The 18621-nt window shown below is 46.5% G+C and overlaps 2 protein-coding genes across 3 annotated transcripts in view; both read left to right on the top strand.

Moving 5' to 3' along the window:
- The first annotated feature begins 296 nt into the window (after positions 1-296).
- Positions 297-16418, top strand: RAB4B (RAB4B, member RAS oncogene family). Of its 2 annotated transcripts, XM_006871407.1 has the most exons (8): positions 297-468; positions 1584-1664; positions 1925-2039; positions 3908-3970; positions 4048-4202; positions 5283-5378; positions 5478-5608; positions 16047-16418. In XM_006871407.1, exons 1-7 carry the CDS (start codon positions 453-455, stop codon positions 5591-5593), a joined length of 642 nt encoding a protein of 213 aa, XP_006871469.1. In that variant the 5' UTR covers positions 297-452; the 3' UTR covers positions 5594-5608; positions 16047-16418. The 2 variants fall into 2 exon arrangements, with proteins under 2 accessions (XP_006871469.1, XP_006871468.1); XM_006871406.1 differs by lacking the exon at positions 297-468 and having other exon boundaries at positions 1413-1664; positions 16047-16412.
- Positions 16419-18391: 1973 nt separating this feature from the next.
- The window catches only part of EGLN2 (egl-9 family hypoxia-inducible factor 2), an 8185-nt gene continuing 7955 nt past the window's right edge, over positions 18392-18621 (top strand). Inside the window, exon 1 of the mRNA XM_006871405.1 lies at positions 18392-18512. The gene's annotated coding sequence lies outside the window, so the exon portion shown is untranslated. The remainder of the gene's footprint in view (positions 18513-18621) is intronic.

Here is an 18621-nt window from a genome sequence, read left to right as displayed (position 1 = left end):
CCTCTCCCAGCCTCTTTTGGTCATTCCTGCCCCTACCCCTTTCTTTGCATTCCTCCGCCCCCAAATAGGCATATAGACTCTGCCCCCAAATTCCTAACCAAATCCGTTTGTCTGCTCGGGCGAAACATCTTTGCACCGCCTACCCTCAGTGGCTCTGCCAATCCCTTGTCTTGGTCCCGCCCTGTTCGACTCGGCCTCTCTCACGCCACCAATCCGCGCCTTATGTACTGTCCACTACCTGCCGAGTCAGCCAATCCCTCCCTTCGGGTAGCGTGACCTGGTATCCCGCAGCCCTAGCGGATCGCGCCGGAGGGAGTGGAGGCGGAAGTGGCGGCACCGGGCCGGGGGAGTAGGAAGGAGCCAGGGCTGCAGCCGGAGTGGAGCGGCTGCCAGCCGAGGAGTAGGCGCGGCCGCAGCGCCATATTGAGGCCCTAAGCGGCCGCTACCGAGTCATGGCCGAGACCTACGGTGAGGGTGGTGGAGTCGAAGGTTGTGAGTCTGGGGGCTGGACTCAGAGGATGCGGCCTGGAGAGGGAGGGAGGAAGGGCGGAGCTTAAGCGTCAAGGGGCGGGGCCTGCCGCGAAGGGGCAGGACTTTGTGGGTGTTAGGCGGGGCTTGATGTGTCTAGGGCTGAACTTAAATGAGTTTGAGTGGAGCCTGAGGGTCTGGCAAACTGGCTAAATAGAGCTGGGGACGGAATTTGAAGAAAACGGCCTGGGTGGTTCTAGCCTAGACCTAGAGGAAAGGGGTGACTATAACACATTGGGGTGGGGCTGACTGGGAGTGATTGGTAAGGTTGAGCGAAGTGGGAAAGAGTGAATCCTGAAGGGATGCTCTGAACTCTGGGGCTGATCTGGTAGAGAGATCATCGATGGGGTTGGAGATAGATTGTCCTTGAGTTACGGGTGACTCAGAGGTGGAGCTTAAGTTTGAGAATGGGAGAAGGCCTTGGGCTGAGAGAGAGAAGGAATTGGAAAATGCGGATGGAAGTACAATATAAGGTACAGTAGAAAGAGGGAGCTGCATTTATTTCACAAATAGAATAAGGTAGACGGAACCAACTTGGGAGAACCAACTTGTCTTTCTCAGGGTACAAAATGAAGGTCAGGAACTATAGTGAAATGAATGAGTCAGAGAGTGGTAGAGATGAAGTTAAACGGGGTAAAGACCAGATCAGATAGGATCCTTGTTGTCCTATTGATAAAGTGGCTTTCAAAAGGCTTTAGCAATGCAATAATTAAGATATTGATCCTGAAGCCAACTGACCTAGGTTTGAATCACAGCTCTGCTAGCTACTTCATAGTTGTGTGACCTTGGATAATCAGTTAACCTGGCCTCAATTTCTGCATCTGGAAGGTGGGGATAATTATAGTTTTTCTGAGGATTAAGTGTGAGCTGTTGATATAAGAACGCTGGCACAGGGTAAGCCCTCTATAAGCTTATCTGCTACTCTTGTTGTCTTTGCTTGTTCCTGCCTGTGTCTGTTTTTCTCCCTGTAACTGTGATGGTCTCTTGGTTGCCATCTTTTTCTCTGTGTCTTTCTCTCTCCATGGGTATCCCTGTTGCTGACTCCATTTGCCTAGACTTCCTCTTCAAATTCCTGGTGATCGGCAGTGCAGGAACTGGCAAATCATGTCTGCTTCACCAGTTCATTGAGAATAAGTGTGAGTTTCGGGGAGTGGTTCAAGGAGCTCTGGGCATGGGCATGGCATTGGCATGTGGGCAGCTGGTGGGGGTGGGCTGGTGGTAGGTGCAATCCTAGTGCTGGATGCTTGGTCCTTGCCTTGGTGTTTGCTTCCTACCAGGTCTCTTTGAGCCTCAGGAGGTAGCCCAGCAATGAGAATAGGTTTGTTGAGGAGGCTTTGGAGGGCAGGGATCCTCTGAACCCTGGCACTGCCTTCTCCTCTCTCCCTCCAATTCCTAGTCAAGCAGGACTCCAATCACACCATCGGCGTGGAGTTTGGATCCCGGGTGGTCAACGTGGGTGGGAAGACTGTGAAGCTCCAGATTTGGGACACAGCTGGCCAGGAGCGGTTTCGGTAGGTGGGCACTGGGTGGGCTGGGCCCCCAAGGAGAGAAGTTCAGAGTCACTTGAAGATTCTGAAATAGCAGATAGGAGGGGATGAGGGAGACAGGAGACCATGACTAGCAGATGCATAAAGCCAAAGACAGGGAGTCCTGGAGAGGGAGAGAACGAGAAATATAGACGAAGAGTGAGAGAACCAAACAGAAAGACTCCAAAGGGCACTAAAGAGTCAGACCCTCATTGTAGACTCTTATGGCTGGAAGGATAGAGAATGGAATGAAGAATGGAAGAATGTCTGGGAAGACAGGCAACCATTCAAGAAAGGAAGACTTAGAAAGTTAAGAGAGAGAGATGAAAACAGAAAGAGAAGGCAACTTGAAAGAGACACACACATATTCACCTGGGGAGGGACCCCCACTCCACCACCATTGAGTTGATTCTGATTCATGGAGTGATTCCACAGGAGAGAGTAGAACTTCTCCTTAGGGTTTCCAAGGCTGTAAGTCTTTACAGGAGCAGACAGCCTCATCTTTCACCCACAGAGCGGCTGGTGAGTTTGAACTGCTGACCTTGCAGTTAGCCGCCCAATGCATAACTCACTATGCTACCAAACCTTGGCAGAAACTGAAGGAGATGAAGAGAGATAAGAGAGAGAATTAGAGACAGAGACAGGGAGAGCCTTATTTTTGTTTTGCTTTGTTTTTAGCCTTTTTATGATGAATTGAATGAAGGTTTACAGAGACAATCATCAATTTTACATTCAACAGATCATGTAGTTTGTTTCATTACCTTGATTGCATTTGTCTCCATATGTACCATTAGTTAAAAGTATCTTTGTTCATTTTACCTCTTGCACCCCTCGAGACGGGGAGAGTCTTGAAGAGTCAGGCAAATGTATCCAGAGATGGAGAAATGGATGTGTCAGGAGACAGAGACACATTTGCAGAGCTCAGCACAGAAAAGGTTTTCAGAAAATGTCTGAAGAGAGTAGAGAGATACACAGAAGCCCGAGGAGAAAATTGGGAACAGAGACAAAAGTCAAGGAGAGAGAAAAGACGTACTTTAGTTTGTGGAGGGAGCTCCGGTGGTGCAATAGGATAAGCACTGGACCACAAGGTCGGCAGTTCAAACCTATCAGCTGCTCTGTGGGAGAAAGATGAGGCTTTCTGCTCCTGTAAAGACTTACAGCCTCAGAACCAATTTGACGGCATGCCACAATACAGCAATCTGTGGAGAGGTGTCTCCGGGCAGTACTGAGTAGCTGCTAAATTACTAGTTATGGGTTGATCTGCTGCACGAGGTACACAGAGCCCAGCCAGAGAGAATGGGCCAAGGAGAGATGGGTGCCCACAGGAAGTGCTGAGCAAATGCTTGTGGAGTGATAACATGAGGCTGTTGCGGGACCCTGAGCAGGCGACACAGGGAGATGTAGAATTGGCCACTGTGGGGAGAGGCGACATCCTCCAGACCCAGCAGAAGGGCAGACATGGAGTTGCTTAACTCTTGGCAGAAGCTAGGCAAAGGGGAGATGCTTAGAAAATGTGTGATGAATGAAAGAGTGAATGATGGGGTGGATGGGAAAGTGAGGGCAAGGATAAGGAAGAGAGGAAGCCAGACGCACACACGAGAAAGACAGCGTGAGACAAACCAAGGAAGAGACAGAGAGGGAGGGACTCAGACAGACCAACAGCGATTGAGCAGGTAAAGGGAGAGGCTGAGAGAGAGAGAGAGAAATTAACAGGGAAACCAGATCAAGGCCGAGCTTTGGGAGTGGGTTAGCAGTAAAGGGGGTCTCTGAAACACCAGTCTCTCTCCGCAGAGGGGGGCAATCTCAGGTTAGACCCCAGCCTCAAGGGTGACTGGGTCCCCCTGGCCCCACAGGTCAGTGACGCGGAGCTATTACCGAGGGGCAGCTGGAGCCCTGCTGGTATACGACATCACCAGGTAGGTGCTTGGTGAGGGCGGGCGGGACCTGGGCAGCTCCTCTCCTGTGCCTGCCTCCCTCCTTCCTCCCTCCACAGCCGGGAGACCTACAACTCACTGGCTGCCTGGCTGACGGACGCCCGCACACTCGCCAGCCCCAACATCGTGGTCATCCTGTGTGGCAACAAGAAGGACTTAGAGCCCGAGCGGGAGGTCACGTTCTTGGAGGCATCCCGTTTTGCCCAGGAGAACGGTGAGTGCCTGGGTGATGAGGTGGCCCTTTCTGTGGGTGACTGCAGTGGTGTATGGAGGTTCCAGGCTCTGGACTCAAGCTGTGTGGCCGCACTGGTCCTCAGTTTTTTCATCTGTTGAATGGGTTTCCCAATGTGTCTGCCTCACAGCGTGTGTGCTATGAAGGTTCAGGGAGTTTGAGGGTGGAAAGTCCTCAGCTCGTAGTGGTTGTTGAGCACTCCAGAGCTGATGTTCTCGGGCACTCCCATTCATCACAGATGGATTCTGTCACCTGAGGGAGGTGGCAAGGGTGCTGCCAACTCAGGTGGCCAGCAGGTACCAGCAGAGATTGCAAACTCGGGTGGCCCCAGGGGGACAAGCACATTTTGTAACTAATGGAGGTAGGATCAGAGTAGACATCAGGATAAAGGTACTGACACTGGGTAGACAGGATCCACAGGCCCAGTCATAGGTACATAAACTTCAGTTCATTAGAAACATCTTGTCTAAATCTTCCATGTTTGCTGTCTTGGGCTTGACTCTGTGGTCCCCAAGTTGCAGTTTCTAGGTTTAGAGAATAGGTTTTGCCCTGGCTTTCTTACTCTGAGGTCCTGGTAAATGGTTTGTGGGTCGACAGTGGTGGGACTGAGTCTATGCTAGCTGCGTCTAGGTGCACAGCCGTGAAGACAGCCATGGTCCTGGCTCCATGGGGCTCACACTCCATTGGGGATGGGGAGACAGGCTCATTTCCTGGCAGAGACAGCTCAGAGAGGCGGGGTCCAGGATGAGCAGTGGTGCACACGAAGGCATTGAGGCCCAAGACAGGGAGACTTAAGCAGAGATGTTAGAATTGGGATGGGAGGAGTCCAGGACTTGTGAGGGTCCACAGAAGACATCTGACCCAGCTAGAGAAATCAGGGAAAACTTCCTGGAAGAGGGGACATCTGAACTGAACTTGGAAGGAAGAATCGGGTGGGCGTGCAGGAGAGGAACAGCACGTACAAGGGCCTGAAGTGAGGAAACATGGAAGATTTGAGGAACAGACTGGGATGATGGGGGCAACTGACTGAATCCGTGACTCTCCTGAGCATCTGCCCCCTAGAGTTGATGTTCTTGGAGACCAGTGCGCTCACGGGTGAGAATGTGGAGGAGGCCTTCTTGAAGTGTGCTCGGACCATCCTCAACAAGATCGACTCAGGTGAGACCACTGAATGATCGTGGGGTGTGTGTGTGAGGGGAGTGGGTGAATAGTGGGGCCCAAGGCACCTCCAGGGCCTGACCTCTCATCTCTCCACAGGTGAACTAGACCCCGAGAGGATGGGCTCAGGCATTCAGTACGGTGACGCTTCCCTTCGTCAGCTTCGGCAGCCTCGGAGTGCACAGGCCGTGGCCCCTCAGCCCTGTGGCTGCTGAGACCTAAGGAGCCAGGTAGGATGCTGGGGCTCGAGGATGGCAAAGGCCATTCTCCTGGGAAGGGGGAGCATGGAGCAGAGACAGATGCAGAAAAGGCAAGAGGGCAAGAGAAACAGAGTAAGAGAGACAGATGTGAAAACACCCGAGCCAATGGAACCATCTTCCAGGCAGGTTCCAGGAACCCACTGTTCTAGCGATCCCAGATAACTCTCTCCCACAGATTCTTGGGCCTTTCCATTCATCACAGATTTATTGAGCGCCACCTGTGTTCCAGGTCTGAGAATACGGTAGCTGGTGTAACATATAAGCAGTCCCTGTCAATAAGCAGATACATAAGTAAACTTTAGAGTTTGGGAGATAAGACCTTTTCTGAGAAAAGTCAAACTGGACGTGGAGTGGTGGGAAGGGTGGAGGAGTGAGAGTTTATAGGATGATGAGGAAGGATCTCACTGAGGAGGTGGGGAAGAGGTGAGGCTCTGGGGAAAGGGCTCTAGGTACAGGTCCAGAGGTAGGGTCATGCCCAGTGTGACTAAGAGTGAGGAGGCTAGAGTGTGCGCAGTGGAGTGTGTGTGGGGTCAGGGAGGCTGCAGGAGATGAGGGTAAGTGGGGAGCAGAGGAAGGAGGATCTGTGAGGGCCTTGTGGGTCAAGGGAAGATTTTGACTTTGACCTTGAGTGGGATGGAGCTGTGGGAAGATTCTGAAGGAAAGGACATGACTTGATCCAGGCCTTCCAAGGGAGTGACTGACAGGTGGGAAACAGCCTGTCTGGGGCAGGGTTGGTAGCTGGGAGACTAGTACGAGACTCCAGGTGAGAGGTGATGGGACACAGGCCTGGGGAAGGTGGGGGGACAGAGAAGGGGAGTTGAGAAGTGGACGGGTTCTGCATCGTCCCTTGTCTCTTCCATCTCCAGTCTCCTCCCCTCTTGATGGAGCTACTGGGATCTCCCTAAAACACAAAAGTGATCCTGTCTCTCCCCTGTTTAAAACCACCCACGGCTCCCAGGAGCTCCTTTGCCTGGTGACTCCCCAGAAGGACTGGCCCCCGCCAGCCTCACCAGCTTCAGCTCATGACTCCTGCTCTTCCAGCCACAAGGATGTTCTTTCAATTTCTCTGGGCCTTTGCTCACACTGTTCCCTCTGCTAGAAGCATCATTCCTTCTGTCTTCCCTACTGTACTAATTTCCTATTGGTGTCGTATAAGAACAGAAATTTATTGTCTTTCACTTTTGGAGTGAGGAGCCTGAGATCAGGTTATAGACTTTGTTGATCTGTCAGTGGTTTGTGGGAGAATCCGTTCCGGACTTAGAGCTGCAGAGTTCCAGGGCGCCCTTCCTCTGTCTCCCTGACACTGTGTCTCTATTATGAGGACGTTCGTACAACCATTGGAGTCCTGGTGTGGTGCTGTAGGCTAAGCACTGGACCGCAAGGTTAGTTTGAACTAATTGTTGACCATTTAGCTTGTTGTTGTTGTTGTTGTTAAGTGCCGTGGAGTTGGTTCCGACTCATAGCGACCCTGCACAGGGTTTCCGAGGCTGGAAATCTTTACGGGAGCAGAATGCCTCATCTTTCTCCCGCAGAACCTCTGGTAGTTTCGAACTGCTGACCTTGTGGTTCACAGCCCGATTCGTAACCAGTACGCTATCAGAGCTCCGCTTTTTAAAAGCGCACTGGACTCATAGGTGTTGTTCTTTATTTTGTGAGCCAGTTTGTTATCAAGCTAAAAGGTAACCCCTGCTAGTTTTGGTTCAAGCTTAAAGAGTGTCACAGAGCGAAAGTCTTTGGGAATCCTCCAGTCTCAACTTGTCCAATAAATCTAGATTTTTGAAAGAATTTTAAGTTCTGTTCCACATTTTTCTCCCATGATACCAGGATCTGCTGATTGTGGTCAGAATTGATAGCCGGGCACCATTTATTTCTGGTTTCAGGGTAGATGAGGTGGAGGTTTATGTAGACAATTAGTCCCGCAGATTCGTTTCTTTTCAAGTTTTTGGTTTCCTGCTTTTTCTTTTGCTCTGGAGGAGAAGAGACCAGTATTTGTATCTTAGATGGCGGTTTTTAAGAGCCCACACACTACCCACCAAACTGGGTCATAGAACATACACTTGATAAGTATGTTATGCCAGTTGACTGATTCTATGAAATTATGGTACTAAGTCTTCACACCCAGAAAACCACACCCATGAGATGGTTGACTGTGTCTGGGAAGTATCCATAATTGTGTCACCTTTGTGTTGTAATTGTATATATTGTTGTTAAGTGCCGTGGAGTCAGTTCTGATGCAGCGACCCTGTATAGGGTTTCCAAGGAACGGCTGGTGAATTTGAATCGCTAACTTTGTGGTTCAAACCGACCTTGTGGTCTAGTGCTTTAATTCCACACCACCACACCAGGGCTCATTTACATATATATTCGACATTTGACCACAGGATTGGTTTGAGCCACGAGATCAGCAGTTCAAACTCACCAGCCACTCCTTGGAAATGGTATACAGGGTCACTATGCGCTGGAACCAACTCATCTACACTTAACAACAACCACAGAAACATATGCCTGTGTATACCTACATGGATATGCATATGCACATATACATACCTATACACATATGTCTACGTATGAGAGGGCTTCAAAAAGTTTTTTGGACAATTCTCCTTATCCTTTAATTCTGTACTTCCCCAACTTTCGAAGCCCCCGTGTATGTACATGCATATCTCTGTATCTGATTTTTGGTTGGTGCTGCTATTACAAAGTTTCATATGCCATAGCAATTCGCATTGTTGGTGTCAGATGCCTTCCAGCCAGTTCTGATTCATAGTGACCTTGTGCACAACAGAATGGAACACTGTCCAGTCCTGTGCCACCCTCACAATCATTGTGACGCTTGAGCCCATTGCTACTGCCACTGTGCCAATCCATCTCGTTGGGGGGCTTCCTCTTTTTCACTGACCCTGCACTTTATTAGTGGATGTTTGTAGCTGTTTCTTCGCATTTTGAGTTGTGCTCCATCACAGTGAAGGTCCCGAATGCTTTACTTCATTTATGTCATTGTGATCATCTCTATTTCAAGGAGGCAGCTCTTCCCCAGCCGTATTTTGGGTGCCTTCCAACCCGAGGGGCTCATCTCCTGACACTATTATATATCTGATAATATTCTGCTATTCTTACCATTTTTAGTGGCTAAACACTTGGAAGTAGACCACCTCTCCTCCTTCCTAGTCTGTCTTAGTCTGGAAGCCCCTCTGATATCTGTCCACCATGGGTGACCCTGCTGGTAACTTAAATATCAGTGGCATAGCTTCCAGAATCACAGCAACACACATGCCACCACAGTATGGCAAACCGACAGATGAGTGGTGGAGAAGTTCACCATAAATTCATTTTTTCTGGCATACGTTTCTGTCACCTTGTTTACCTTTGTCAAGCTGTGCATACTTTACTCTCATTTGGTGTTAAACCTTTTCCATCACCAAAACTAAAACAAGTGTCTGCTATCTAGGAGAGAATGAGCCTTCCTCTCCACCCCAGGCCCCGCCACCCCAATAACTACTAATGAACATTAGTTTCTGTGTATTGACCTATTATGTCATTTTCTAAGAATGAGAACATGCATTTGTTCTTTTGTGAGTGACGTAATCTCCTCAACATAATATTTTTCTAGTTTATGCATGTATGTAGTAAGATGTTTTGGGAACTCATTTTTCCTTTTCACCAAGTCCATTGTATGTGTATGCATGTGCCACATTTTACTTATCCCTCCATCCACTGATGGACACTAAAGTTGTTTCCATCATTTTGCTATTGTGAATAGTGCTGTGATGAACAGAGATGTGAGTATAGCTCTTTGTATCACGTCTGTTAGATCTCTAGGATATATACCTAGGAACGGAATTGCTGGGTCATATGATGGCTCTGCCTCTAGTCACATGACCAGTTTTTGAGGAACTCCCAGATTCTTTTCCACAATGACTGGAGCAATGGATGAGGGTTCCAATTTCTCCATATCTTCTCCAGCATTGATTATTTTCTGTTCCTTAGTTTTTATCATAGCCATTTTAGTGGGGATGAAATGGTATCTCATCCATGTTTTCATGTGTTTGTTGGACATTTGAATATCATCTTTGTTAAAGTTGTTTGTTCATGTCCTTTGCCCAGTTTTTGCTTGCGTCATTTGTTTTGTTTTTTATATTGTAGAAATTTTCTATATACTTTAGATATTAGATCCTTATATTGAAAAACTCAAAACCTCCCCAGTCTGTAGGTTGTCTTTTGACTCTTCTGATAAAATCTTTTAATGAGCATAAGTATTTAAGTTTTAAGAGGCCCCAGGTTGTCTATTTTGTTATCCATTGCTCGTGCATTCATTGTTGTGTTTGGTAATATAACATTGGGGAAAAAATAGGTCCCAAAGCTTTGCTCCTGTATTTTCTTCCGAGAACTTTATGGCCTTTGATCCATTTTGAATTTGTTTTTGTATATAGCATGAGGTGTGGATGTTGTTTCTTTTTCTGTAGAAATCCAATTTTGCCACCGCCATTTGTTGGACTGTTCTTTCTCCATTGAATGGATACATTTGACTCGCATATGGAAAATCAGTTGACCTTAGATGTTTATATTTATTTCTGGGTTTTCATTTCCCTTCTATTCATCTATGTGTCTGCCATTTAAACCTGTACCCAGCTGTTTTGATAACTGTAGCTGTGTAATGGCTTTTTTGTTTTTGTTACTTGGCTGTGCAATATGTTTTGAAGTCAGGAAGTATGAGGCCTCCTAGTTTGTTCTTCTTCACAATTGCTTTGGCTCTTTTGAGGTCTCTTGTCTTTCCATATAAAAATGGAAGATTTCATTTTTCCATTTCTATAAAGAATGCTGTTGGAGTTTTGATCAGGATGGCCTTACACTGGTAGATCACTTTGGATAGTATCGCCATCTTAACTATCTGTATTGAGTCTTCCAATCCATGAATTTGGAATACCATCTATTGATATAGGTCTTCTTTAATCTCTTTTAGCAGTGTTTTAAAATTTTTATTGTATAAGTCTTTCACATCCCTGGGTAAATTTATTCCTACATATGCTCTTCTCTTAGTTGCTATTGTAAATGGAATGGGTTTCTTAATCTTATTTTCAGATTTCTTCTTGCTGGTGTATAGAACCCAACTGATTTTCCCGTGTTGACTTTTGTATCTTGCAATTTGCTAAATTCCTCTACTAGGACAAGACATTCTTTAGTAGATTCTTTGTAATTTTTTACATATAGGATCATATCATCTGCTAATAGAGATAAAATTTTTTACCTCTTCCTTTCCAATTTGGATATTTCTTTTTCTTGCCTTATTGCTGTGGCTAGAATTTTCTATAGTATTGAGTAAGAGGGCTCATTTCCTTGTTCCCATTTTCATTGTCTTGTTCCCATTTTCAAGGGGCAAGTTCTCAATCTTTCTTCATTGAGGATAATGTTGGCTGTTCGTTTTTCATAAATACACAATCATTTTGAGAAACTTTACTTCTATTCCTATTTTGTTAAGAGTTTTTCTTCTTCTTTTTTTTAAATTAATGTGATGTATTACATTAACCTATATTTTCTAATGTTGAACCAACATTTCATCCCTGAATAAATGCCACACTATCACGATGATGTTTAATTCTTTTAACATACTGTTAGATTATGTTTATTAGTATTTTACTGAGGATGTATGGGTCTGTAGGGAGTATTCCTTCTTCTTAGACTTTTTGGAGGCAATTGAACAGAATTGGACCCAATTCTTCTGTAAATATTTGCTAGAATTCCCCTGTAAAATTGTCAGGTCCTTGACTTTTCTTTATTGGGAAACTTTTTAGTCTTGATTCAGTCTCTTTCCTTGTTATGGATCTTTTAAGGCTTCTACTTCCTTTGGAGTCAGTGTAGTTAGGTTACGGCTTTAGAGACTTGTCAATTTTTGTCAAAGCTACCATTTTGTTGGAATATAGTTGTCCATAGTATTTTATTATGACCCTCTTTATTTCCTTCAGTTGGGTCAATTGTAGTGCTCTACTTTAATTTCTCATTTTGGTCATTTACATCTTCTCTGTTTCTTTGTCAGCCCAGCAAGCAGTATGTTAATTATATTGATCTTTTCAAAGAACCAACTTACAGATTTATTGGTTCTTTCTACTATTTTTATGTTTTGTATTTCATTATTTCTTCTAGTAGCTTTAAGTTGATTCTTCTTTTCGTAGATCTTTAAGCTGTTTTTTTTTTTTTTTTCAGTTTTGATTGCTTCTTTGACCCAATTGTTATTTAATAGTGAATTGTTTCATTTTCATGGATTTGTATAGATTTGCTTTTGCTGTTACTTTCAAATATTTCTCCTTTATGGTCAGAGAAGATATCTTGTAGAATTTCATTCTTTGTAAATTTATTGAGATTGGTTTTGTGGCCTCGCACATGGTCTATACTGGAAAATGATCGTGTGCCCGAGAGAAAAGTCTATATATAATGTTCTGATCAAGGGTGGAGGATTCTGTATTTGTCCATTAAGTCTAATTGGCTTATGGTATTATTACGTCCTTGATGCCCATAGGGATCGTAGGTGATCTGTCCAGAATTGGAAGTTGTTTATTAAAATCCCCAACTGTGCTTCTGGAGTTGTGTCTTCCTCCTGTCCTAGCAGGCAGTGTTTATTCCATAGGTTTTCAAGCAGGGATGTTAGGTGCGTATGGTTATAATTGTATGTCTTCTTGATGAATCGATCCTTTGATTATTATGTAAGAGGAGCCTTGGTGGCACAATGGTTAAGTGCTCAGCTCCTAACAGAAAGGCTTCTGATTTGACCCCACCGGCTGCTCCACAAGAGAAGGTTGTGTCAATCTGCTGTGGACAGCCTTAGAAACCCTATGAGCAAGTCGCTATATAGGGTCGCTCCGAGTTGGAATTGAGGCATCAGCAGTGGGGTTTTAGTTTTATTATTATGGAATCTTTCTTTAGCTCTCAAAATAGATTCTGAGTGTGGCCACCCCTACTCTTTGTTAGCGGGAGAAAGATGAGGCTTTCTACTCCCGTAAGGATTTACAGCCTCGGAAACCCTGTACAGGGTCGCTATGGGTCGGACCCGACTCGATGGCACTTCACAACAACAACAACAACTCTTTCTTAGTTACTTTTTATATGATGTCATGAATTTAATTGTTGTTGTTAAGTGCCCTTGAGTCAGTTCCCATTTATAGTGACCCTGTAGAGGGTTTCCGAGGAGTGGCTGGTGGGTTTGAACTGCCATCCTTGTACAAGTTAGCAGTCCAGTGCTTATTGTACAGCACCACACCAGGACTCCTGGATTTAATTATGTTCCCTCCCCTCCCCGCCCAAATATGTGTCAATTTGGCTAGGCTGTTAGGTTGTCTTCCATTTTGTGACCTAATATAATTATTTTCCATTTTGTGACCTGTATGCTAAGGAGGCAGGATTCAGGTGGGTGATATCTTGAGTTACAAGTTTTACCCTTATGGAATAGTCAAGATAGACTAAAGGTGAGAGAAGCAGAGAGAGGGAGGGAGCAGTCTGCAACCAAGAAAGGAGAGCCCGCAGCAGAGTGGTACCTTTGGACCTGGGGGGTTCCTGTGCTGAGACCCTCTTGGATCTAGGAGATTATTCACCAGGCCCACAGATAAACTGGAAGGCCAGAGCTGACAGAGAAATTTTTCCCTTAGAGCTGGCTAGAATTGGCATTCCTGGCCTCCTAAGCTGTAAGAGAATAACTTGCCCGATTCGTAACCACTGTGCTGCCAGAGCTTCTTTGTGTGTGTCAGGGTGTAAACATCTTTATATTCTTTCTGCTTTGTAGCTTCCTGGATTTGCAGGCGCTTTTCCTTATTCTGGTCTGGGTATTTAGCTAGGACTATTTGTCATGGATTGAATTGTGCTCCTGCTCCCAAATATGTGTCAATTTGGTTAGGCCATGATTCCTATTTATTATGTAATTATCTTCCATTTTTTGACTGAAAGTCGTTATCCAATGTGTTGTAAATCTGTGATTGTTATTAATGAGACAGGAGTCGAGCCCATTATGTTAATGAGGCCAGATGAAATCTACAGGATTAAGTTGTATTTTGAGTCTCTCTCTTTTGAGGTATGAACGAGATTAAACAAGCAAACAGAGATCAGAGGGGCCTACAGCTATGAAGAATGAAGAGCCAGGAGCAGGACATATTCTTTCTACCTAGGCCCTCTGCACTGGGAACCTCCTAGACCCAGAAGATTGACACCAAGACACAGACATCTCCAAGGAGTGCCCGGCCCCACCGATACTGAAAGGAGACCAGGATCTTGCTCTTAAACTGAGAGAAGACCCTTCCCCTAGAGCCAGCACCTTGATTTCAAACTTCTATCCTGGGAGAATGAATTTCTGTTTGTTTGAGCCATCCACTTGTGGCATTTCTGTAACGGCTACACCAGATAACTCAGATACTATCTTTTGGAAAGTTCTTTTCATGCCTTTTCTACTGTTTTTTTCTTGTTGAATCCCAAAACTCCCAATGTTGGATTTCTTAATTGAATTCTACATTTCTGATCATCCTTTTTTGGTTTCGTGTTTTCTTTTTTTCTTGAAACTTGGTTAAATTCAGTTACCCTGTGTTCTAGTTCATTTACTCTATCTTCTGTCGGTCCAATCTATTGTTGAATGTCTTTTGACATCTTTTGAGGGACACACTTCAGTCGCTAACACTCTGTAACCTTCTTTCCCCTCTCCTCTGAGTCTCCCTTTCTCCAGGAAGGCTTGTTTGTTCCCCACATGCTCAGTCCAAACTCTTAGGCATTTCTTGAGATATGCTGGTCCCATCCCCGCCTCTGTGTGTATGTGTGTTACTACTTCTCCCTTTGTGCCTGCCTCATCTTCTCTGCTCTCTGGAGCCATTGACAGTTCCAGGTGATCATGGGGAGGAGTGGCTAGACTTTGATATACTCTCTAGGCAGAGCCAACGTGATTTCCTGAAGGAATGGCTGTGGAGTTTAGGGTTTATTTCTCTTGTTTTTAACCATTGCTGGAGTTTCTGGGCTGTGCGAAAGTGGATGGGCGACATTCAGTTCATCTCCGCATATAGCACAGAACCAGCTTCAGGGTTTGTTCTCAGTGAATCAAATATAATCAAATGTCTTTTCTAATGTTGTTGACTGCAATCCACAGGAGATACTCATCTAGTTTATATGTTGCTCTATTACAGTCACACACACAAACTAAGCATGTTTCCCTGGCATGATGATCTTTTTCTGTTTTTTAAATAATGGAGATGAAATTCACATAACTTAAAGTTCACTGTCATGGAGCACATTGACAACAGCGCAGCCACCACCTTGATCTTGTGCCAGAACATTTTCCTCACCCCAAAAGGAAAACCCCAGATCAAGAAGTCATTCCCCACTTCCCCTCCTCCGCGCCCCCAACAACCACCCGCCAATCTGCCGTTTAGTCATTTTACACATGATGCACTCTGATATTCTCTGTTGTATTCTATTTCAATGAAAAAACAGTAACAAGAAAACAAAAACCGGCTCAAGAACCAAACTGATTCCCTGCTTCTCTATGTGGTGGTGTACCTTGGGATCCCTGGGTAGTTTAACAAAGCCAATTTCCAGGCCTCATCCCTGCAAATTTTTAAAGTGACACCTTAGAAGTTCTCCGAGGGGGCTTTAGAAAGTTCATGGAAAAATGGAATTTTTTCAGGAGATTTCTGAAGCCCCCTCATATATGTAGTGAAAGTGAGAACTGTTGGAAGACACTTGGTGAGACCTAAAGAGGGTTAGAAAGGAGGGGATGAGGTCTTTAGATATTGTAATAACTCCTGGTGTGGTGTTGTAAGGTCCACACAGGATTATGAACTACAAGGTCAGCCGTTCAAACCCACCAGCTGCTCCTCCAAAATCCTGTACAGTGTTGCTCTGAGTCTGAATGGACTTGATGGGTATGGTACTTAACAACAACAATGCCCTTCTGCGGACTGAGGCAACCCCTTAGGAATCTGGTGTACAACCACAGAGATACAGAGATGCAGATGCCCTCAGAGAAAGACCAGTTGCCAGGGGGTCCATTCTGATGCACTGTGATCCCATGAGTGCTAGAGTAGAAATGTACTCCCTTGGGTTTACAGTGGCTGGTGTTTTTGAGATTGCCAGGTCTTTCTTCCAGGGCACTTCTAGAAAGATTTGAATTATCAGTGTTATGGTTACCAGTCAAGTGTGTTAACTGCTTGCATTACCCAGGGCCTCCAGAGAGAGACCCTGAAAGCAGTTGCAGAAGAGAAAACAAGAAAGTCAGCAGACAGATACTCTCGAAACTTTGGGAGAAAGAGAAAAGGCTGGAGGGACAGCAACAGATGGAAGGACAGGAAGAGACCCAGAAATGAGACAGATACCCAGCATCCCTCATCATTTATATATATTTCCATTTACCGTATATCTCTATTTACCGTATATCTATCTTTTTCAGCTCACCTGTTCTCCAGGACCAGCCCTGCCCTTCTGGGTGGGACCCAGACCCAGGCCCTGGGAGGCCGTGCTCCCTTCCTGCCCTGGCCCCAAAGAAGCTGCCCTGCCACCTGTTCCCCTTCCCTGGCCTGGTGGGGCCTGGATGTGGGGCAAGACTGAGCCATGGGGAATGGGGAGAACCCGAACCTGCTGCTGTTTCCTCTGTCTTGGCTAACCACCCTTAACCATGCCCCAAGAGCTCCCAAAGCCTGAGACCAGGGCCACGTGGCCCCAACTCCCTGCCTGGCCCTGCCATTGCGAGTACGTGTTATTTATTACTTGGAGGCCTGTCCAATCCTCACCTTATACCCATAAAGCATTGTTTACACTTGTGTCTCAGCCACCGTCATTTTGGGATGGTGGGGAATGAGGGGAACCTGAAGCGGTCCCTAATGAAAGAATCAGGTCTCTCTAGGGACTTGGGGACCACTGTTCTGTGTTGGACATGGTGTGGAACAAATGCACTGAGGGTGCACCATGCTCCAAGACTCCAGTATCTGTTGTGAGAGGGGAGGGGTTTGTCACCGTGTGGAAACATGACTGTGTGCTCACATGAGCAACACTGTTGTCCCTGGGGTTGTGCCACAGATGCACAAGTAAGGCTTTTTAGTGCCTGTGTTGCTGTGACTGCCCTCTGTCCTTGGTGATTGCATCGAGGAGGTAGTCTGTGACAGGCCAGGAAATGGGAATTTGGGTCTGCTTTCTGTGGTCAGTGACACCTATTGGTGTCTGATGCCCCAAAGTTAAGACTATGCCTGCCTTCCATGTGGGTGATTTCCATGAGTGTCCCTGAGGTCTCTGTGTCTGTCTGAACCTTTTCTACACATGTGTCCCTGAGGCCATTTTACAACTCAGACGTGGTATGCAGACTTGATCAACCTGTGTGTACTTGTGATGACCAGGTGTATCGACTGGTGTCTGTATGAGCCACTGCCACCCACAGGTGTCTTCCAGGCACAGTGCAGCTTCTTGGCGCTGCTCCCAGCAGCCCAAAGTCAGCCTTAAAAGGTGCCTGCTGGAGGCCTGATCTCAACCTCCCACCTTCTGCCTGAGTATTGATGAAGGGCGGGGCATAGAGACAAATCCTTTAGGCTGGGCTGCCCACCAGCTTCCTAGAGAAATGACTGGTCTTGTAAGGGGTTTAGCTATGTATCTTTCCCAGGTTGCTTATTCTGACTTCCCACAATCGTCCTGAGTAGGCAGGACTGGTTGGGTCATGCAAAAGAAATATTTGCGTAGTACTAGTAAGATTTCAGTTAGGATGCTCAGCCTAATCCGTTATAAACAGTGCTTACGCAAATTACTGATTGCTGTGCTAATTTACATCATTTTCCCAATAACTGCACAGACATCTCAATTTCTCATCCCTGTTATTGGACTAAGAAGCAAGCCCTGGAGGCACAGTGGTTAACGAATTCACTAACCGCAAGGTCGGCAGTTCAAACCCCACTAAAGCCGATCCTCTGGAGAAGCATGGGGCGATCTGCTTCATAGCTGTTTGCTCTGTAAACCTTCACCCAATTCTTAAAAAAGAAAAAAAAAAAAACCCCAATGCCAGTCTTGTGGATTCCTATTCATAACAACCCTAAAGGACATAAGAGAACTGTCCCCATATGGTTTCCTAGGCTGGTGTGACGCTGCAGGATAATGTCCTGGACCTAAAGATCGGTTTGAACCGCAAGGTCAATGCTTCAAGTTCAAAAACCACTCCTCGTAAATCCTATACGGGGTCACTACGAGTCGGAACAGACTCCACAGCGTTTGACAATAATCTATGGCAACTGACTGCCTTGTTTTTCTCTCGGAGCTGTTGGTGAGTTGGAACTGCTGACCTTTCAGTTATCCGCCGAGCGTTTAGCCACTGTTCTATCAGGATTGCTTCTGTAAGATTACAGTCTTCTCTCAGAGGGGCAGTCTGAGTTGGAATTCAACTCTCTGGCAATGGGTTGGGCTTTATTCTTGGACTAAGAAAAGGCGGAGCGTCTCAGGCAAATACATAATTTACATATCACTCCCCTCCTGGACTTTCCGTAGCATTTCTCGGCTCAGAGGGCCTGCTCCAGTAAACAATGTATTGTAAAACCCTCCACATTGCTTCTCATAATGAGCCCTGAAGGACTCCCTCCCTGATCTTGCCCGTCCAAACTGCGTTTCACCTCCCGCGCCGAGCGGAGGAGGAGGCCGATGAGTCTCGCGCAGGCGCAGAAGCTCTTTCTCGCGCTGGTTGGGGGGTGTTGTGAACGTCCTCGCTCCGCCCTGTGTGGCACGCGCCTGCGCATGCTCCTTCTCCCGGGTCGGAGCGCGGTCACGTGCCCTCCGGGAGAGGCGGGGGCGGAGCGTCGCTGGTGGTGGGGGCGGGGTATGGCGCGCTGTGCGGCGCAGGGCGGCTGGCATAAACGACGGCGCCGGGGCCGGAGGAAAAAGCTCGGTGAGGAGGAGAGGGAGCGGGAAGGGTAAGGGACTCGAGTCCGATCGCCAGCTAGCGCGAGCCGGGAGGGGTGTGGGGCGCGCGTTTCGGGCCGCCGTGGCGGTCCTGG

Source organism: Chrysochloris asiatica, unplaced genomic scaffold (genome assembly GCF_000296735.1).
Source record: "Chrysochloris asiatica unplaced genomic scaffold, ChrAsi1.0 scaffold00168, whole genome shotgun sequence".
Lineage (NCBI taxonomy): Eukaryota > Metazoa > Chordata > Mammalia > Afrosoricida > Chrysochloridae > Chrysochloris > Chrysochloris asiatica.
This window is presented reverse-complemented; position numbering and strand designations above follow the sequence as displayed.